This window comes from Rhincodon typus, chromosome 14 (genome assembly GCF_021869965.1).
Source record: "Rhincodon typus isolate 14 chromosome 14, sRhiTyp1.1, whole genome shotgun sequence".
Classification (NCBI taxonomy): Eukaryota; Metazoa; Chordata; class Chondrichthyes; order Orectolobiformes; family Rhincodontidae; genus Rhincodon; species Rhincodon typus.
The window spans coordinates 14,200,251-14,223,625 of record NC_063345.1 but is presented as its reverse complement, the minus strand read 5'-3'; the positions used below and the strand labels follow the sequence as shown (position 1 = coordinate 14,223,625).

At 38.5% G+C, this 23,375-nt stretch overlaps 1 protein-coding gene across 1 annotated transcript; it reads left to right on the top strand.

Annotated features, from left to right (window-relative positions):
- upf3b (UPF3B regulator of nonsense mediated mRNA decay) lies at positions 1 to 23,375 on the top strand. The gene is made up of 10 exons (XM_048605413.1): positions 1 to 227; positions 1,516 to 1,622; positions 5,154 to 5,260; positions 6,583 to 6,708; positions 7,717 to 7,830; positions 10,587 to 10,630; positions 10,764 to 10,955; positions 11,044 to 11,198; positions 13,727 to 14,039; positions 14,806 to 23,375. The coding sequence occupies exons 1-10, from the start codon at positions 117 to 119 to the stop codon at positions 14,971 to 14,973; spliced, it is 1,437 nt and encodes a 478-aa protein (XP_048461370.1). The 5' UTR covers positions 1 to 116; the 3' UTR covers positions 14,974 to 23,375.

Here is a 23,375-nt window from a genome sequence, read left to right as displayed (position 1 = left end):
GGGCGGGCCTTGAGTGACGTAACAGGGAGCAAAAGGCCAGCGGGCTCAGCCGGAGTGGGCTCTGCTAGCGGGGGAGGCCTGTTTATCTTCGAAGCTGCAGCTTGTCTCCTTAAGGCATGAAGGAAGATAAGGAGAATACCAAACCCAGGGAGAAGAAAGTGGAGGTCAAATATGAGGAAAGGGCCGAGAAACCCGAAAAGAAGGAGAAAAAAGAGGTCTTGACCAAGGTTTGTGAAGCAACAGGCCTCAGCCAGGATCCAGTCCAGGAGGCAATGTCTCCACTTAAATAAGACAAAGAACTGCAGACCTCATCTGAGGGAGGATCACTGGATTCGAAAGATTAACTCTGTTTCTCTCTCCACAGATGCTGCCAGACCTGCTGAGTTTCTCCAGAAATTTCTGGTTTTTGTCTCCGCCTAAATGGCTTCCTTCGTAATCCGTGTTCACCATCATGCCTTAAACCTCACTACTTGAGGTTCTGAGGAAGGGTCACCGGACTCTGTTTTCTCCTCCACGTATGCTGCCAGACCTGCTGAGCTTTTCCAGCAACTTTGTTTTTGTTCCTGATTTACAGCATCCGCAGTTCTTCTGGTTTTTACCTCACTGCTTGAAGCTGTCAGTGTGAATGTGCAAAGCTCCAAGGCAGTTAGGCTATTTTCTGGATAAAAACCGAAAGAACTGCGGATGCTGTAAATCAGGAACAAGAACAGAAGTTGCTGGAAAAGCTCAGCAGGCCTGGCAGCATCTATGAAGAAAAAAATCAGAGTTAACGTTTCGGGTCCGGTGATCCTTCCTCAGAACTACGCTACCCTAGGCTACTTTCCGGTTTCCCCTCACGATCCGTTTTCCAGTGTACGTAATTTTAATGAATGATTATTCTACTGTTTTCTGTGAGAAGCACACTTACTTGTGATAACCACACTAATCTCGGAGAATTGCATATTGTACGAAAATGAATTTGTGGCTGAGTCATTCCTGGATCTTGTGCTGCCTCTCAATTACTGGTCAGCTCTCCAACTGCTTCAGATTTGTCTTAAAACAGAAAATGCTGTAAGTACTCAAGAGGTCAAGCTGCATCTGTGGAGAAAAACAGGTTTAACATTTTAGGTCAATGACTCCACATTGTATCTGCTTTCCAGTGTTTGTGATGTTTTTCTATTAGAATTGTTTGTCAGTTTTACTAATGGTTTTTGCTGCTTAAACTGAGGTTTTTTATTTGAAGATATTTGCAATGTTTAAATGATCCTGATGCTAAGGTAGCTTCTTTATTCATGTTTCTTCAATAATACTTTATTGATTGTGCTCTCATGACAGCAGGGTCATCGCATTTGTTGCCAAACTGTAGTAATGGGATTGTTTGCTCTTGTTTTTGTAATTTGGATGTTCATAGCTTAAGTAGCTCACTAGGTACCTAATCTGTGTGATCTGTTTCTCAATTTAAATTGCTTTGACATTGACATTTTTGTTTTTGGTAAAGAAGTAGCTGATAGATATTGAACTGCCTTTATCCATTAGGTGGTGATCCGTCGTTTGCCTCCAAGTCTGACAAAAGAGCAATTAGAAGAGCAACTTGCCCCTTTGCCTGAGCATGATTATTTTGAATTTTTCTCTACCAATTCAAGGTAAGTGGTTACTATGACAGAATTCTATCAAATTTCTTTTAAATCACAAGGTCCACATTATCAAGGTGCCTTAAAAGTCAGAGGAGCTGCTATCTATTTTCTTTTTAACTCTTATTTATGAGGAGGGCCTAAACCTCCTCTGATATTAATCAGATATAGATGTTGCAGTGATATATTCATGGTCATGTCAGCTAATGAAATCTTAGAACTGAGAAATGCTAGTTCAATTTGTGCGTATATAGCGAAACAATTTTCAAGTCACATAGATTGTAAGTCTGACGGACCATGGAATAGTTTTGGATATGCAATCAATAAAGCTGTCAACTTAACTTTAAAGTCAGATCCCAGTTGTCTGTGGCATGTGAAAAGCTTTCAGGTTGCTGTCATCTACGACCTATATTTCGTACCGTGCGTATAGTTAGTTGGGCTTTGCAGTGCACTATATTATGGCCATGTAATAAATTGCTGCCTCACCAAATCTAACACTTAATGTGGTCCTGAGGGATGTGGATGAGCACAAGCGTAGTTCTCTTCTGGCAGACTGTCTACAGTTTTCACACCAGCTGCACTTGGGCAATAAAACAAAAGCAAACTATTGCGTTGCTGGCAGTCTGAAACAAAAAAAGAAATTGCTGGAAATACTTAGACCTAGTAGCACCAGAGAGAAACAGATTAACGTTTCAGGTCAAGGAATTTCTTCAGAACTGAAGTTTCTCTGTCCAAAGATACTGCAGTGTTTTCTATTTCATTTCAGTATAGATGCTGTTGTGTGCACTTCCCTCTATGGCTACTGGTCTCAGAACCATACAGCAATGTTACAGCAATTGTAAATAAACAAAAATATGCATAATATCTGATTAAATTGATTAGTGTAGCACAGTGCTTAGATTCAATAATGTCTCAAGTCAGTCACTGAACCTATTTCTAACTGAGCATAACTATTGTTTGACTCATGCTGCAGGTAGCACTTCTGCATTGTTTGCTTGCATTAGTACTCTGATATTAAGTGTAAAGCCTTGACCACAAACAGCTTGATTTTTGGGCAGCGATTTCAGGGCATATAATCTTTATTAAATTAGAGAATGCAGTCAAGTGGATTTTTTTGTAAATCCTTCATGAGTCATTTTGTTTGATCTTTTGGGGAAGTTCCATCTGGCGTTTTGCTTTTGTTTATTTGTTTTAAACTACTGCACCAACAGTAATTTCAAAAATACATTTAACACAAAAGGTTGAAATGTAAAAGTTACTATTTTTTTTTAGTTTTTGTCTGGTATCCGGGGACTGGTTCAATTTCTGAACAAAATAAACGTGTAGCTAACAGAAGGGGGCAGGACCAAGTTGAAGAAAGATGTAGAAATTCCAAGGACAAAGTTGGAGTCAACAGAACATTAAGTAATGAGGGTGAGGACAAGTAAAATGAGACAGGAAGAAGCACAGAGTTTACAATAGTAATTGTACGTCAGCGAGTAAGTTCCATGCAAGGAATCCACAATAGCACAAGCTAAACAGAGACATGCCAGGGAATTCCTGGAGGCCTGGCATTCCAATCGGAACTCTGTCAACAAACACATTGAACTGGACCAGATATACAAACCACTGAAAAATGGAATCGGAAGTGATGCCAACCACCCCAGCAAACCGAGGCATACGAATAACAAGCGGGATGGAACACCAATGCTTCACCAGAGGTGCGCTACAATGTTACCTAGCAGGGTGACAAGACGTCTGCAATCAAACACACCGACTTGGTGAGCAGGTCTACAACCTCATCCACAACCTGAGCTACAAATTTTCTCAAAAACTTTGAATTCCATGTTAAAATTGAAATGACATACTTCAGTCTCAAACAAGAATCTTAATCTTAAACAAAGCAATTTACATGGATTTGAGAAGAGAGCTGGGTAAGGTTGACTGGGTCAATAAACAATAAGATATAGTGATATATAAATAGTGGGCACCAAAGAAACAATTCAAAATATTAAACAAAAATACATTCAGTTGAAAAACTCAGCAATAAAAATGATCCAAATTATTGAGGAAGTTAAGGATAGTATTAGAGTTTGTTTGTTTTTTTTTTTGGAAAGAGGTTTATAAAGCTGCTAAATGTAGCAGGAGGTTAAACCAGCAGAAGCCTATGTTGAAAACCATACCAACAAAACATTGATCAAACAGGGAAGAAAATGAAATGACAGCCAATTAGCCAGGCATATAAAACTGAGAGTAAAAGCTTTGATGTGTATAGTTTAAAAAAAAACAGTAACCAAGTAGACATTAGTTCCTTAGAAGCAGAGATGGGAGAAATTATTATGGGGAGTGAGGAAATGGCAGAAACATTAAACAGATATTTTGTCTATTTTCACGAGGTCACAAGACCTATGCAGCACTTGTACCGTCTATTTCCAGCAATGAGTGAGGGAATTAAAATCCGCAGATAAAGTATTGGTGAATTTGGGAGACTAAAATCTGATAAATCCCCAAGATCTATCATGATGAGAGAGGTCATCATAATGAGAGAGCTGCAGAGATGGTAGATGCATTGGCTATGATTTTACAAAAATTCTGGAACTGTCTCAGCAAATTGGAAATTAGCAAATGTGACACTGCTATTCAAGAAAGGAGCAAGAGAGAAAGCCGGAAACTACAGGGCAATTAGCCTAATATTGGTCATCAGGGTAGTGCTGGATACTATTAGAAAGTAAGTTTTAACAATGCATTTTGAAAATCATAGTATGATCAAAGTCAACGTAGCCTTACAAAAGGGAAATCGTGTTTGATAAATTTATTAAAGTTTTCTGTGGGTAAAATAGACAAGTTATTTGGTCTCCTTTTTTTTTTGAAGGATTGGTTTGCATCGGAGAGAACACAGTGAAGATTCACTGGATTTGTCCCTGGGATGAGAGGGTTAAATTGTGATAAGCTACGTAAGGAGGCCAATAGTCTCTGGGGTTTAGGAGAATGAAGTGTTATCACATTGAAACAAAGAAGATTCTGAGGGAGTTTGACAAGGTGAACACTAATAGATTTGTTTCTGTTGATCAGGGAACCAGAACAAGAAGCGTTTTGCAATAAGGAGTCAATTGTGTATGACTCGGATGAGGAGAAATGAATTCACCAAAAAATTGTGAATCTCTTTAGAAGTATTATCCCAGAGGATTGTGGATGTTTCTTCATTAACTAATGTCTAATGCTTGTTCAGACTGACTTATGGCCTTTCAGGAAATCGAAGGAAATGACCAGGGATGTGGAGTTGAAGCCAAAGAGATCAGTTGTATGCTGCTTGGCCTGCTGTGTTCATCCAGCTCTACACCTTGTTATCTCAGTTGTAATTGTACTGACTAGTGGAGCAAACACATTGGGATATGTGACTTACTCCTGCTCCTATCTTTTGTGTAAAATGTGATCAGAACCTAATGAGAGAAATTTTGTGATTGTATATGTTGCTGCAAATTTTATGCGCTGTTCCCACAATAATGTCTCATATTTACATTTTCAATTTAATTCAAGCCTAAAATCTAAATTATTTTTCCATAGTTTGTTTCCACACATCTTTTCAAGAGCGTACATCAACTTTAAAAATCAAGATGACATTGTCCTCTTCAGGGATCAATTTGATGGCTATGTTTTCATTGATAGCAAAGGTATGACAGTTTTAACTCTGCATATTAGTGAATATACAATATGTCTTGTTTTCTACATTTTGACATCTGGTAAATCCTTTGCCTTCAAAAATGCATTGTAAGGAATCCTGTGTATTTGGCTATTCTAAGTATTGCCTTTCATATTAATAAAAGATCACTTTTAACAATACTGGTGTAATGGAAGTGTGGTAAAAAGCTAAATTAAAGATTATTCACAGAAACTTCACATTTGGCTCAGAAACATCATTTGATTTTCTCATTACTAAAAGAACTTGTCTTGTATAAATCAAATAAAACAGACAGAGAGAAAATAATGCTGAGATTTTCTCTTTAGTGTAATCTATTAATGAGTACTGCTATGATCAGACTTAATGTGCTTTTAAGGCATGCTGTTACAATGGAGGGTTTCTTTTTGCTTTCGAGAATCCTCATCTTTTATTTCAAAAAAGCTTTATTTCAGTTGTGAATAACATTTTAAGGAAATATCAAAAACTGTTTTTCCATTATATATGCTGATCAACTTTAAAAGTTGTTTTTACTTTACTTTCATTAGTAAATGTGAAACGCAGAGAATGGAGTTACAACCAAATAAACACCTATCCTGACAGACTCACAGTTGATTTAATGTTTAGAAGGATTCCCTAAAGTGATTCTTAACACCACAAAGGATTTTTTTTTTTCTGTTTGCAGTCTGTAAGTACACATAGCATATTTGAAAGGAACTTCAGTGAGCATTATTTCATTCTATTAAAACAGTACCAAGCAGGTACACAAGTTTTTCCATATACATCTGTTTACCAGTTAAAATGACTGCACCACTCACAGGGATCAAAATATATATTTTTACAGGCTACTTTTTTTGGTTTGTTGGGGCTATTTCTTCATCCTCACTACTTAATTTACAAGAGGACATGGTCGTGTAGTTTGCTTTGGACCTGGTAGCTTTGGTCACCACCACCTCGCTGAATAGTGAGCGTAGCAGCACAGGAGACAACCGGCCTCTGCTTGGCAAACAACTTCTTGCAGATTCTGACCGTCCTAAGAATGGGGATGACTTCTTTCTGGTCATTCCTGTGATTATGATTGAATTTTCCCACGTTATTTCTAGGCATATAAAGATGGATCCACGCAGCATCTCGCAGTATTTTGAACATCGACAGATCCATTAAGCAGGCTAAATGGAAAGCATTAACATGTTTAGTTGTTTGTTATGGACCTAAGACAACAATAGACGTTTCTTAGCAAATTATGTTACTTCATTCTTAATAATTAAAAACCGCTTGTATTTGTTTCTGCATTCTTCTCATCCTTACACCCAATAGGGCAGGAGTACCCTGCTATTGTAGAATTTGCACCTTTTCAGAAAATTCCAAAAAAGAAGAGCAAGAAGAAAGATGCAAAAGTGGGCACTGTTGAAGATGGTATGGATCCTTTACATTTTAGTGATGGTATGGAGTTTCTTTTTTATTAAACAACGTAAACGTTTGTTGTGCACTGTTCTGTTGTATTCCATTTTGTTTCTGCTTTCATTTTCATCTAGACGGGTAGGATGTGAACTGTTCTTCTAGTTCTCACAGGAGAAGCCAGTTGCTGGAATTCTGGTCTCAATATCATTACTGCACTGCACCATTAATGTTACTATGCTGAAAGTTGTTAAAGCTTATTGTTTACTACATTGTACCAGTTACTCGGTGGATGCAGTGGGCATATTTTTGAAATTTTCAACATTTTCTTTCAATATGCTGTGGCTCAGTGACAGTTCTCCTCTGAAAGGCATGAGCTTATGGTGAGAATTGCAAAACTATTCACCTGTGATGGGGAGATGTTAGAAGTTGCAGCAAACTTGTCCTTTTTCCAGGCAAAAGAAAAATTGCTGCAGTCTTACCAGACCATAGTGCTCCTCTCTTATTAGAGAACTGGTGGTGTTAACCTCAGGATCACCATGCATCAGGCGAAGAGGGAAAAGTGCTTCTAGTAGTTTTGAGTAGTTTTGCTGCATAAATCTATCCAAGTAAATAAACCTGATATATTTGAATGTGATTTTATTATAATCCTCTCTTTTAAGAACATTTATTTTGGTTTGTTTTAAAGTGTAATAATAGCAATTAAATGAATGTCGAGGTTGAATGGTGCAGCCTCTTGTGAGATCCTTTGGGATGCAAGTTCGATCACTGTTGTTCAATCTTACAGCTTTGGATGGGTGTAGAAGGGACATGACTTGCTATTCCATGGAAATATGAAATTGGAGTAGAGTTTCTGAACCACATGTCTGTTCTATTGTCAGAGCAATAGAGGTTTATGCCACAAGTTTCTGGAAAAGAAAATGCAAGGGTTATGTTTCTTTCTTTACCCCCAGGAAAGCAACAGAGTAACTGTGAATTTTCTTTGAATCTTGGTTATGTTTATTTTAGAATAGGTCAATTTTTTTTTTTAACTGTCTTTGTGTTTTTTATTAGATCCTGAATACAAAAAGTTTTTGGAGAGTTATAATAATGCAGATGATGAAAAAAATTCAAACAATCCTGAAACACTTCTGGAGGAAATTGAAGCTAAAACTAAAGAGTTAGCAGGTAAGTTGATCTGTTTTAACAAGTTGAATTGCTTTCTGAGTTAACATCTATTTTTGTTACAGGCAAAAATGAAAATTGCAGAATTTGATCTAGTAAATTGAGTTTATTTACTAATTGTATGGTCTTTAATCTTAATGTATCAGCCATTTACTGTAGTCCTATTTAGCTGCATTTGGTGAATAACCGACTATGCCCTGACATTTTAAGTACTCATTCAGATGCTTCTTAGATGTTGTGAGAATATCTGACTTCACCACCCTCTAGGGCAACGTACATTCTATATAATCTACCACCCTCTGGGTGAAAAAAATTCTTTCTCCTATCTTCTCTAAACTACTTGCACCTCACTTTAAACATAAGCCCTCTTTTAGACACAGCTGCCATGGGGAAGAGGTTCTTGCAGTCTGCTTTGTCTATTCCTCTCATAATTTTGTATACCGCGATCAGATATCTCCTCAGCCTTTTCTGCTCCAAGGAAAACAATCCCGCCTATCCAGTCTCACCTCATAACTGAAATTTTTGATCCCAGGCAATATCTTGGATAATCTTCTCCCCGACCTCTCCAATGCAGTCATGACCTTCCTACAGTGTGGTAACCTGAACTGCACACAGTTCTCCATCTGTGGCCTAACCAGTATTTTGTCGGAGGTGGTTATTGCCTGGCACTTGTAAATGTTACTTGTGACTTGTCATCCCAAGCCTGGATGTTGTCCAGGTCTTGCTACATGCGGACATGGGCTGCTTCAGTGTCTGAGGAGTCACAAATTGTGAATAATCGGTGAACATTCCAATTTCTGACCTTCTGATGGAGGCAAGGTCATTTGAAGCAGCTGAAACTGACAGGGCTTAGGATGATACCCTAAGGAGCACCTGCAGAGATGTCCTGGGGATAAGATAATTGACCTCCAACAACTACAGTCATTTTTTTTTTATGCAAGGTAGAAACTAGTCAGTGGAAAATCCAGCCTGTCTCACCACCTCCCCGCTGCACTGCCCCATTACCACTGTTTTTATTAGGGCTCCATTTAGTCAAATATAGCCTTGACATTACGAGTAGTTGCTCACACATTTTGCCTCTGAAATTCAGCTTTTGTCCACATTTGGAGTAAATGATGAGGTTAGAAGTTGAGTGGCCCTGGAAAAACCCCAGCTGAGTATCCGTGATTACACTGCCTATCAAATATCATGAGCTGGCACTGTTGGCAACCCCTTGCATGATTTTGTTGATGAGTAGTAATAATTGGCTGACTTGTGTTTGTAGTATTTTTTTTGTTGGCAAGATATACCTGGGCAATTTTTTCCATATTGTCAAACAAAATAAATCAAATTGGCTGAAGACTGATGTGTATGATGCTGGGAGCCTCCGGAATGATGTCAAAATGGATCTACCACTCTGCACTTCTGCTGAAGATAGGTAGTTGGAAATACATCAGTCTTGTCTTCGGCATTGGTGTACTGAGCTCCCCCGTCATAGATTTTTGCAGCCTCCTCCTATTGTCATTTAATTGCCTGCTGCCATTCATGACTGGATGTGGCAATGCCACAGAGGTTGGGTCTGCTCTGTTGGCTGTAGGAATACCTCGCCCTGTCAAATGCATGTTGCTGCTGTTGTCTGGTACACAAGTAATCCTATGTAGCTTCACCAGGCTGATAACTCATTTTCTAGATATGCCTTGTGCTGCTTCTGGTATGCCCTCCTAAACTTTTTCATTAAACCAAGTGTGATCTCCTGACTTTATGGTAATGATAAACTGGGAGAATATGTAATGCGGTTGAATATTATGGTTGAGTAAGTTCTGGTGCTGATGGCACAGTAACTTATGAATGCCTAGTTTTGAGTTGCTAGATCTGCTCAAAATCTATCCCATTTAGCATGATGGAGGATAGCCTCAATGTGAAGACTGGACTTTGTCTCCACAAGGACTGTGCAGTTTTACTCCTGTCATGGACAGAAATGTGTCATGGACATATTGATGAGGATGTGGTCAAGTAGGGTTTTCCTTCTAGTTGGTTTACTCACTCAGTTGAATAGCTATGTCCTTTAGAACTTGACCAGCTTAATTAGTAGCGGTGCAACCAAGCTATCTCTGTGATGGACATTGGAGTTCATTGCAGTCCATTCTGTGCCCTTACCATCCTTACCTAGCTCATTTTTGCACTAACACTTTCAAATTATGATGTATTGGTCCTGTATTATGAATATAGTTATTTCTGCTATAACACATGTTCTGTTCACACAAATTGGCTGTAAGCGATTGATGAATAGTGAACGCTGTTTGGTTAAAATGACGTTTCTAACTGTATAGTATAGCGATTTCCCTATAACACTAATTTTCTATAGAGCGAGGTCATGCAAGAATGCAACTATCATGTTATAGGAGAACTACCTGTAGTCATTTGTCCCAAATGCTGCATTATTACAACATATACATACAGCACAGAAAAGAGTCATGTGGACCAACCAGTCCGTGCTATTACACAACACTCACTGCTTCCACCCTTTCTCAGTTTCACTTTCAGCTTAACCCTTTATTCTCTTCTCTCTCATAGTTTATAAACTTGCCCTTTTATGCATCTATACTATTTGTCTCTCCCAGTTGTTACACATTCACACCACTCTCTGGGAGAAGAGGTTTCTTCTAAATTCTGCTTTGCATTTGTTTTATATATTTGTTTTCCCAGTTACCAGTTTGTTAAAACTCGGAAGTTTTGCGTGCATGCAAATGGATGAAATAATAGTATTTTTCTATTAACAGCTAAGAAAACCACACCCCTTCTGGACTATGTGAAAAATAAACAGGTAATGGTTTTCTTGTTTTTGACTTTTATTTTATAAAGCTTATATACGGGGAGGCAATTTTGTATATTCAAATTGTCATTAGTTATTTCCTGTTCTTTAAATTACTTTTTCTCCTACACTGTCCCTACACCAGAGAATAAGAGAGGAAAAAAGAGAAGAAAGGAGGAGAAGAGAGTTGGAAAAGAGGCGACTCCGTGAAGAAGAAAAGAGAAAGTGGAGGGAGGATGAAAGACGGAAAAGGAGAGAAGCAGAGAAGCAAAAGAAGATGTTAGAAAAAGGATTTGAAAAAGACAAGGACAGATCAAAGGATGAGCCAAAGATAAAAGTACCCTACGTTATGTTAAATATTCTAGCAAATTACTTTATTTAAAATTACTATATGCCTAACAGCAAACATCATTTTGTATTTGTAGCTTCTGAAGAAGACAGATAAAGGGGATGACTCTAGTTTAGAAAAGCCAAGGGAGAAAGTGAAGAAACTGGAGAGAGAGAGAGCTAAAGAGGACAGACCATTCACTGGACAGGGTAAACGCCTGGAGAGCTCCATCAAGGAAGATAAAGGAAAGAAGTGAGTGAGAATAAATTAAACCACATGTATGGTCTTTGGTCCTATGTGGTTGATGTGTATATTGACCCATGCTCTTGACTTTGATACCGAATTGGTGTTGTGGTTTGCATAGACACTTTAGTTAAGGAGGAACTTGACAACGTTGCAAATTCGAAGGAAGTGTGCATCCTGAATGCTTACTGTCATGAGCCTGGCACTTGAACTAGTTTTTTTTCCTCATAAGAGTTCAGAATTGCTGTGCTGTCATCCCTGGCCAAACTTCTGTTGGTATTTTTCTTTGAGTATACCTTGAGTCATTTCCTAGGTGATCTTTTGACAATGTCTTTTTTTTAAAAGCAATCTCCCAGGTATTAGCTTAGATCAAACCCTCTTTTGTGTCCAGCATCACTTCCCAGAAAGGTGGCAGCATTTGTGAACTGATCATTTGGGATTGGCATGTGTAGCAGGTCTTGTACACGTTTTCTTCCTTCTCTTTTTCCTATGTAAACTGTATTTGATTGTTGGAATTTATGGAAACAGATCTCTATCTTTCCACTCTGCCTGGCTATTATGCTGCATTGCAGAATGGTGTGTGAAATTTTAATCTTGATGGTTCCCCGAACAACCTATGATGAGACTTCTATGTGTGATAGTTGAAGACGGCCAAATGTTTTATTACTATTCCAAACCTTTATCTGGATCTACAAAGTATGATTTCAAGTCGATTTTGAACTGCAAATGAATAAACATGTATACATGTTGCTACCTTTTTGGACACCAGGATGTCCCAAAGCAGTTTACAGGCAATTGGATACTTTTTGAGGTTAAGTTGTAATGTAAGAGGTTAGGTAGTCAATTAGTGCACAGGAAGGTCCCATACACGAATATTCATGTAAGCTGTTTCACTGATATTGATTTGAGGAATAAATATTTATCAGGACACCAGGCCAAACTCCCCAACTCTTATTCTCAGTAATTTTATTTGATCTTTTACATCTACTGAAGAGTGCAAATGGGACATCAGTTTGAATCTGAATAATGGCAGTTTTGACAGTGCAGCTTTCCCTTCGTTGTACTGCAGTGTGATTTTTGGAGTGAGACTTTAATTCACTGCCTTTTGACTTGGAGATGAGTGTATTAGCATTTTTCCTTCACCAAAGCAAAAGCTGTTGTTGCACTTTCAAGTTGCTTGAAATGAACTATGTTGACTAGTAATCCAAACTGCCGTCTTATAAAGGGAACAAATGGGAATTAGCTTGTGCAACGTTATTAGTACTGCCATTCATCTGGCTTAGAGCTATTACTTTTTGCACCAGTTTGCTTTAACTAAATTAATTTAACTAATAATTAAACTACTTAAACTAAGTACATTACAAGTTATGGAGTTATAGAGTAATACAGCATGAAAACAGACCCTTCGATCCAACTTGTCCATGCCCACCAGACGTCCCAATCTGCCTAGTCCCATTTGCCAGAATTTGGCCCATATCTCTCTTAAACCCTTCCTTTTCATATACCCATCCTGATGCCTTTTTAAATGTTGTAATTGTACCTGCCTCCACCACTTCCTATGAACAAGCTGCTAAAAGCACACCACTGTCTGTGAAAAAATTAACCCTCAGGCTCTTTTTTTAAATCTTTAAGAAAGATTTAACTTAAACCTATACCCTCCAGTTTTGGACTGTCCCACCCTAGGAAAAAGACCTTGGCTTTTCACCCTATCCATGTCCCTCGTGATTTTATAAACCCTCTATTAGGTCACCCCTCAGCCTCTGATGCTCCAGGGAAGAAAGCCCCAGCCTATTCAGCCTCTCCCTATAACTCAAACTCTCCAATCCTGGCAACATCATTGTAAATCTTTTCTGCACCCTCTGAAGTTTGACAACATCTTTCTTAGGAAGGGCAGCTCGAATTGGATGCAGTATTCTAAAAGTGGCCTCACCAACATCCTGTACAGCTGCAACATGACATCCCAACTCCTATACTCAATGTACTGACCAAGTTGTGAAATTGAATTCAATAAAACTCAATTCATTGGTTGACATCAGGAAAAGATGAATGGGAAACTGCCAGATTGTGGCAAAAAGCCAACTAATTTACTAACATCTTCCACAAAAACATACTTATTCAGTCTGCCTACATAGGTCACCTCTGTCATGGGACTTGTTTGACTACAGTTCATGACTTGATTATTCTGGAAAATAACCACATTTTTGTCAAGGTTTTTTTTTTCTTGCCAACTACTGTCTCCACATGCAGTATTTTATATTTTATTCACGAATGGTATATTGGTATTCTTGTGAATGACATGATGACTGAGTACATAATGAAAACCTTTAACAAAATGTCTTATTTTCAGCAACACTTATTTGACTCTAATGCATTATAGAAAGCTACTCAGTTTTAAAACCTTGATTTAAGGTGCACCATCCCCTCAATGCTATAAGTGATGGTCACTAAAAGCATATTTGGCAGCATCCAGTTTATCCCAAAAGAAATTTTTATTTTGAACTGTGTTATAACTTGGGGTTTTGTTTTTTTTTGTTTAGGCATGACAGGGTTGAAGATGATGGTGGAAGAGACTACCGAGATAAAGAAGATCGGGAACGTGAGAGAAGGCTAAAGGAGAAAGAGCGTCAGAAACGGCAGGATGAAGAACGGTGGAAGCCAAGGGAGCGATGTGAGGCAGACAAACCTTTCAGAAAGAAAGATGAAGAGATTAAGAAGGAAAAGGATCAAACAAATGAGAAGACCAGGAAGAAGGAAAGCTCAGAAGCTGCATCAAGTTATGACCGGTTGGAGAAAGGAAAAGAGGAGAAGAAGGAGGATGGTACAGCAAAGAAGGAACGAATCCGAAATAAGGTACAAGAACGTTTCATCGAGTCTTATAATAGAACAAAGGGTATTATGTATCAACACTACCTTCTGCTGCTCTTAAAAACATGCTTGCAAGTGTAATAAAATACTCAGCCACCACCTCTCTTGGTAGTGCAGCTCAATCTATTAGAGCCATTTCATCACATCGTAACACAAATTTTGTTTATTTGCTTATAGGTATTCTCTTCATTGTTGTACATAGCAATCATAGAAATAAAATTTAGCAAATAAATGGACTTAAATTAATTAAAATTGCTAAGTAATTACATGAAAACCTGCTCCTAACAATGTGGTAAAAGTAAATCTTCAATACAATCTCAGCAGCTTGACTGTATATGCATTCCTGTTAAAATATTTGAGTAATTTGTCAGTTTTAATAATGCTAAGTTTTTATCAGAGTCCTTAGTATTGGAACCAAGCAGTGTGATATGGATTTTATTTAGTTAAAAATTAAGAAATGCCTTCAAATATATGTCATTAAGCCTCTGAATCTATCCAGCATAGTTGTTCCGTTTTCAACTATTGAAGATTGACGTTTTGACAGCATTACTCTGAAACGAACATACAAATTGTGCATTTTGTTCTTAGAATTGTATTGCATTATCTCTGATGTCTTTGTTAAAGAAAATGCATTTTTTCATATGGAAATGTGATAACATCTAATCCACCTTTCAGAAGTGTGTTTTGAGTTATTGGATATCGCGTTATTGAGTTTGAGGGTTTTGAGTTAATTTTTTTTAATGTTTTACAGGACCGTCCAACTATGCAGCTGTACCAGCCAGGAGCACGGAGTCGTAGCCGGTTAATGACCTGTGCAAAGTCTAATGACAGCAGCATAAAGCCACCAGAAGCAAGTGAGGAGAAAAAGGAGGAATTTGAGGCTTCCAGGAATTTTGCAGAAAAGGAAAGTGAAGAATGAAAAGGCTGCTGCTAGTTCAAGGGTTGAGCAGTCACAGCACACTAACCAAGTGCGGGGAAGTCCAAAAGTGTGCTTATTGGAGAGGAGTTCAGAGAACAAGGCTGGTGTGGATTTCTTGTCAGATAAAATGTTTGAAACTGGTAATTTCCCTATTTTAAGAATGGAGGTCTTGTTTTGCCATCATGATTGTGACCAGGCACTAAAGTGCAAGAGCATTGATTGCGGTTGGAGGTTAACTGGGATGTAAATTAGACATTGCGCTTGCTAGGCAGGTGCTAATGACTCTGAAAATATACTAGTCAACAGCTTTTGATATGATATTAATGACACACCCCATCATTTGCTTCAGCAGGCAGATGGCAAGTAAAGGAAATGCTCTGTCAGCTACAGCAGAATTATACCAACAAATGCTAGTAACATACCTAGGTCCTAAGTTAAAACATAAGTTTGGTGCACCATTTACTGATTATAGCATGGGAGACCAAATTCTTAGTGGCCTTATCGACCTTTTCATTTGCAGAATGAATGAAAAGACCTGGGGTGGGGTGTGGAGGCAATAGGCAAAAGTAGCATTTTTTTTTCACACTTGTCATACGTGCTGCATCCTAGGGTTAGACTTGTCCAAGTTTCAGTCGCAATTTGTATTGAAAGGACTATGTTGAGGTGATGTAATTCTTAGTTCCATTCTGCTACCTTTTAGAAATTTAGTTACTAAGTTAGTGATATCTGTGAAAAGCATGGAAGATTCTAACTTTATACATTTCCTGTGCCAATCCAGTTTTTTTTAAAATTGTATCCCGTCATCCAGCTATGTATACTGTACGTATAAGAACTAACTGGAAAATAGTTGGAAGTTATTCGTGCATCATCAAAAATTTGCTTTTGATGTACCTCTGTTTCATTCATGGCACTACTCATTACCTTTGGCAATCTGGCAGTATCATTGCCTGGCCATCCAGCAGAGGGTGCTGATAACACACAAACCTGGCGTTTTTAATTATAGCTGTTTAACCTTGTGGAAACCTGTTTGGATGGATAGGCGTGTGCACTTTTTATTAAACAAAGGTACTGAAATGGTCCAATTCTGCAGTAGAAAATTCATTTGAGAGTGGGTTGGGGTGCAGTGATTTTCTTGGGAAAAGGGAGAAAGGAAATCTGTTCAGTAGCCAGTTTTATTTTGAAGATTCTGCTTGTGAATAGTTAACTAGTTCTGGATCATGTATGGTTAAAATGAGCAGGCACGTATTGAGCCTATTTCTTGATTCCTGGTTTGTTACATTGCTGGATTTTTTTTTAAAGACATTTGCTGGACATTGCACAAGAACTTATAATAATCAAAAAGAAACTAAACTCAAAAACAGTTGGTTTTAGTTTTCGCACAACATCGGAAAGATTAATAAGTTGGTGGTACATTCCAATTGTACAGTTGCTGAAACAATTCTTTCAGAGCTCTGCTTTTGCTTTATTTTTATGTTTTAAACAGCATTGAACACCTACAATCAATAAATACCAATAGCAAAATGTGTGCAGTTCTGTTTTATCCAGAAGTTGACTTTTGACATTATCCTTTATTAACAGAGCGTATTTCTAGATATCAGAACCTTACAGCTTTAAAAAGGCCTTTCAGTTCATTGGGCTTATGCAAAAGTTAAAAGAAGTGTCTTTTTCTAGGTAAATCTTCAAGTACAGACCCAATTGCTTTTTAAAATCCCTGTGGAATCTAAATCCATAATCCAGATCTTAACAATTTTCTTGGGAGGAGTGGGGAGAGAGAAGAATTAGGGAGACTCCCAACCCCACCCCAAAGTTTTGGTCAGTGTGTAAATCTATGGATTTTTGAGGTACCATCATTTTGCCAGAGGAAATGGCTTCTCTGTATCTGCTGTCAAAAACACTTTGTAAGCCAAATGTGTTATCATCTGTGATAGATATTTACAATCTGACTGAACCTAATAGCAATTTGGCTCTCAAAGGTGATGGCTATGAAGCCAACATCAATTTCTTCTTTAACGACAAAAAGACCACCTCTCCACACCATTTGCTCCAAGGAAAGAACACCATTAAACTCTTTCTCGTGTGCTCGTGCTCTCCCCTCCCCATACGTGTACTCCCAGGAACCCAGATTGAACTGAAAGGTCCAGTATCCATCTCTGTAGTGTTTCTTTGTCTAAAACCCATTATTGAACTCCCAAACTCTACTGGCTGAGGTTGCAAGTGCGGAAACTCCTGCTGCACTTCTGCACAAAGTAAAGCTAAGTGCAAGATCTCCGCTAAACCTGCCCCTTTGCAAGCAAAATAAGTTTACCTATTAAAAGCTAACCTTTCTGTAGGTAAGGTCACTGCTCAAACTGAGAGAAGAGCAGTGCTAGTTCTACCTGGTGGAATTTGAACAGTGCCTTTAATAGGCTCGGGAACAATGTGAAGGATTACTTCACTCTAGTTTGTTAACCAGAATGTAAATAGGAATCTCCATTGGAGATGTGCACAGGAAAGATAAAGGAAACCTATATTGCAGGGGTCGACAATATGTTGATTGCAAAGAGCTTACTTTCTGTCAATGATTAGCTTGCATTAAAGTTGGAAAATAACCAATAGATTACAGAATTAGTCATATTAATTTCCTGCCACATAACAGTTAACTAGTTTTTCAAAACTGGTGGGCAGTAAGAGAGATAGCCAGGCAGGAAGAAGAAGCCAAATAGTGAAGGAAGAGTGGAATCACTGCTGACACCAACAGCTGGAGAGGCTGCCAGGGGAAGCCGAGTCCAGAGAGTCTGAAGGTGTTTCTGAGTGACCCAGAGAGCAGGCACTGAGCTATCCAGTGGACAGGAGGCCAGTTTCCTATCATTTTAAATTTCATATTTTTGTAATTCAACTGCAATACCCTTTTCAATTTATATTTTTTCCATGTGTTCGTAAGCTGTAATATTTTTCACCAATAACAAGTACTTCTCTTTTGAGAATGGTTGGTCACCTCTGCTGTATTAGTTAGAAGGAAAGTATAAATGTAAAGGCATGTACCGTGAGGAATGTGTAAGACATTGTGGTAGATCTGGAAAGGGAAGCGTTCCCACGGGCAGACAACAGGAAGTAAATTAACCATTTCTCTGCTTAACTGCAGCACAGCTGCTGCAGCCTACTGTGGCTTTCCCCTTTTATCTATGGGTTTGTTGTTGCTCACGAACAAATACCGCCTTAAGTGTCTACCATTAGTGATGTCAAAATTCACCTCTTTGAATGTATCAATCTGACAGGAATTAAAGTCAAGTGACTTATTTTAAGATTGCCAAGAGAATGTCAGCATGAGCTTTAAAACCTTTGGTAAATGCTTCAATGTCACTTCCTGACATCAATTATAAAATAACTGGAGCCAAGAACAATTAAACAGAGAACTCCTTAATGGTGTCTGCAATCCCAATTGGTCTAATCTTTTGTTCTCATTAGTATGCGATACTCACCATTGCTTGTGCAAATACTACTTGAGGACAAGATTTAATCTAATCATTAATTAACTTTTCCTTCATTAGATAATACAATACAGAATCTAGACAGGTCCAGGCAGGTCCAGTCTGTCGACTGCCTGCCCCTCTTCTGCGGTTACGTTTTGAGTCCGGGTATCATTGGTGAGGGAGCATGTGGTGTCCACCAATGTTCCCTGCCTTTAGTAAGAGGTGGGCACAGCGGGGGATGGAGTGCTTTATTTTGCCCCTCCAACTCTCTTGATTTGGTCCCTTCCTTCTCTCCCTTCACTCCCCACTTCACTTTTTTTCAAGTAAGCATTACCCTTTTAGGGCTTTACTTATTAATGTTTCAGTAGCCTCATGCGTGCTTTCCTGGTGGAGCGAAAATATAAAGTTTTACCACAAAACAAATATAGTAATTTAAGCTGTGGAACCAGCAAACTGCTGGTGTCTGTAGGACTTTTTCCCCATGTACTTTACTACTAATAGAAGAGAGGAAGGGGTACAAGGAAGATGTATTGGAACATGTTTTAATACATTTGTGTTAGACATGAGTTGAGTTTGTGGTGTACTACAATGGCTTCTGATCCACTGATACCTTTTGTTTTTAAATCCTCATCTCACCCACACTCCCTCACCCAATCTCCATTTCTGTCACATCTTTCATCCCTACAATTCTTTCGATAACTGCATTCCTATATCTTTGGCCTTTTGTGCATTTGTGTCCTTTTGTCCCATCTCTTGTGGCTTTTCCTGCAAGTGTCTTGGTTCTAAGTTCGTGTGAAGTACCTTGAAACATGTTACTCTATAAATATGCTAAGTTATTTTGGGAAGTGGACTGAGCCAAGGGTGGTAACCTAGAAAACACGAGTGGAAAAGCCTGGAACTGAAAGAGATTCACCTTTTATTTAAATATTTTAAAAGGTGGTTTCTTTAGAATGTGACTATCTGAGGGTCTATAACTCTCAAATCTGCGTCCAAATCCTTTCCGTTTTCTTAAATCACACCAATGCTATCATACTTTTTTTTTTGGCTGTGGACCCTAAACTCTGCAATTCCTTGCTCGAGACCCTTTCCTCCTTTCAAGATGATCCTTAATGTCTTTTACCAAGTTTTTTTAAATTTGCCTGACCTCATACGTAGCCTTGTATTGTGTTGTTTGATTACTCCTGTGAAGTGCCTTTGGGATGTCATCATACTGGTGACTAACAGACTGAAAGGTTATGTAGAAACCCTGTTCTTGTATCTTTTCATTCTTTACTTTGGCTTTTCGTTTGGATAGCTAGCCCACATTTACTCTGGTGGAGAGCAATTGATTTTTGGGCTCCCTGAAAATGCTTCACTATAACGAATCTTTTGTTTAACACTTGCTGATTTTGTTTGCTACCTATGGCTGTTCCTGCATGGTGTTCTCCACTTTAAATGCCACTAGGTTTTTTGTAATTTAAATTTGTATGCAATTTCTACTTCAATTTTTAACCATTCCAGACTTGTACATGGACTGGTGCCATGAATAATTATTTAAAGAAGCATAGACAAAGACTTTAATCAATATTTCCACAAAGCCTATCTGGCCAAAGTTGCTCTAATTCTTGAAGCATTTAAAAGTGACAGACCCAAAGGTGACAACATCTCCCGTTGTTTCTGGAGAAGGGTCCCGACCTGAAACGTCAGCTTTCCTGCTCCTCTGATGCTGCCTGGCCTGCTGTGTACCTCCAGCTCCACACTTTTATCCCATTGTTAATGCCGTTTTGATTTTTGCCAATTGATTTGCTTTGCAACAGCCTGCCTTTGATGTACCTCCAATTGTTATCTCACTTTAGCTGCATTCTTTTGGGCTGATTCAATGATACAGTGTGTGCTGGAAGCAAACCTCACTCCCACTGTTCAGTTGGACTGAGTGCAGGAATTGCAAAGTTCCAAAATCAGTAAAGGGGTAACATTTTTAAGTTTTTGGAAACTTCACAAAAAGCATAAATCCTAATGGAACGCAGCCTCGTGCAAATTGATCCTATGCCAAATTCTGAAATCAGTTCCACCTGCTTATTCCTTCAGTGCTACTTGCCAATAAAAACCAGGTGCTCTGCCCTTGTTTCATGTTTCATGTGTGTACTTGTTGCACAAGGTTACAGTTATTTGAAGGGGTTGTTCCTCAACTTCTGGTTGCAATTCAACCCCGTGTTCCTGACCTTTGGCCACTCCTGTCTTGTTGGGGAGAAGGGGTGGTGGGAGCATATCTTCATAGCCATTAACAGGTCAAGTGGAATGAACCAGGCAAGGATCATTAGATTGACTGTCTGCCTCTCTTCTATGGTCAGGTCCACACCCGAGTGGTGTCTACTGTATACGTGGAGCCCTCTGTCTGATGGGCAGGAGCTGGGGAGTGCAGCATCACTTCCTGAAATAAGATTTTGATTTAAATTTGTTTCCTTACAAATTCAGTTTTTATTACAGTGTCCTGTTAAGGACTTATTCAGTTATTCAATCACTTGAATATAAACAAGTCACTGCTGGGATTTTGTTTTAGTCTTTGGAAGTTTAAATTTGAAGCATATGACTTTTCACCATTTTTAATGATTGATTTATTCAGCATTTTTGGATAGCTAGTTCCTGCATTAGTTACTGCTGTTGGACAGCTGTTTTATTGCATGACTAGAATGTTGTTGTGCAATCCTCTCAATCTTTGCAGCTGGGATTTCAGTATAGCAAGCTAATTTTCAGCATTGTAAAAGTTTCTGACATTCTGGTGGTAATTCTAGATTTGAAGGGGAGGGCGGTGGTGGGAAAGGAAACAAGCAAACCAGATGTGATTGTGACAAATCTCAAATAATAATTCTTTTTGTCAGAACTAAGGAAAGGTTATGCCACAGAAAGAGGCCATTCAGCCCCTGGTGTCTGCACTACTGTTTTGTAGTTGTTTTTGTGTACTCTTGATATAGATGACCTTCCATAGCAAAGTCAGCTTTTATTGATCCTTAGTTGACTTTAAAAAGATGGTGGTGAACCTCTGAATTTGACTGCTAGGGTTGAAGTGAAGGTACTCCCACAGTACTGTTAAGGAGTATGTACTTCTGATTTTGGCGGTGTGGCAGCAAAGTCCCTTAGGACTCAGCTTGCTTAATCAGTAGTACTGCTGCCAAAACTTCAAAGAATTACGTATCTGAACCCCTAGGTCCCTCTGTTCTACAACACTACCCAAGGCCCTACCATTAATTGTACAAGTGTTTGTTGTACAAAAATGCAATACCTCACTGTTTTTCAGCTCATTGACCCATTTAATCAAGATCCCTTTGTCATCTTAGAAAACTTTCTTCCCTGTCTTCTATGCCATCAACTTTGGTGTTGTCTGCAAACTTACTAATCATGCCTTCTGCATTCTCATCCAAATCATTACATCAGGTACCTCACCTGTAGTTATAGAATGTTGCAAATATTGCTGAAAGAGGTCTCACAATTTCCTCCCTTATTTCCCACAGTATTCTGGGATACCTTAGGTCAGGTCCCAGAGATTTATTCACTTTTATATTCTGCAAGACCTCCAGAACTTCCTCTTCTGTAATGTGAACTGTTTTTTTGAAACATCAAAATTTATTTCTTTGCATTCTCTAGCCTCCATTTCTTTCTTCACAGTAAAAACGGACACAATATTCATTCTGAAGCATTCACAACAAACTTCAACCAGATCTGTTAAGTAATGATCTGTTTATGCCTCCAGCAGTCCCTAGCATCACAGATGCCGGTTAGCCAATTTGATTCGCTCCACGTGTTAGAGAAATGATTGAAGGCACTGGATATTGCAAAGGGTATGAGCCCTGACAACATTCTGAAAAAAGCACCAAAGAATTGTTCTCTGGAAACTGCCACACCCCTACCCAAGCTGTTCCAGGACAGCTACAATACTGGTATCTACCTGACAAAGTGGAAAACTACCCAGGTATATCCTGTACACAAAAAAAGCTTGTTCTGATGCCATGATATTTGATGTATTTTCCCCAATTAGTGCCAGATTTCAGCAGCCTAAATGTTCTATTGCAATTTGATTTACTTACTAGCATTGGGGTTGGAATATATTTTAGATCTGAGTTGCTTTGGTTAAAATTAAGGATGACTCACTCTGGGAAGTTCCAAAATTACAAAGTGTACAGAAAATGTACTTAATTGGCTGTACATGCTCTTTAGGTACCATATCAATGCAGTTTTTTTAAAGCCCTAGAGAAGTGATACTACAGTAGACCTACACCATCTTTTCATTGTCAGAGTCGATATGAATGAGAATTAACAATTTACAGTTCAACCTTTGAATATTTCCTCCACACTGCACTTACCAGAGTCCATCTTGTAAATGCAATGCTCCAGCGCAGAGCTTTGCATTGTCAGCTCCAAACATAGATCAGGAATTGGGGAACTGATTAATTGGGCATTCATAAAAATGCATGCTGCTGCTCAGTTTTTAAAATTCTATCCTGTCCTGTTATCACTGATTTAATTTGAATTGAAAGTGTACTTATTATTATTAAAATAATAGACAAGAAGTAATAGCAGTCAGAGTATACACACTGGCACAAATTCATTAATCATCCCTCTGCTGATGTCATATACAATAATTTCTAAATAGCTTTGAATCCAGTACTAGGAAATAATTTGAAATGAACATTCCTAGACTTACAGATTCACTATCTGTTTCTTTTCCTCTAACCCCACAACCTTCCAAGATAGCTGCCTTCCTCCAATTCTGGCCTGCTAGGTGTCTTTGATTTTAATTGCTATGTCATTTGATAACTGTTCCTTCAGCTGCTTTAGCCCCAAGGCCTTAGAATTCTTTCCCTGAACCTCTCTATTACCCCCATTGTGCCCCCAACATCTTTACAACACTCCTTTTAAAAAAAAAAAAACCTCTCCTCTTCAAGCAAGCTTTAGGCACTTGCCATAAAATCACCAGCT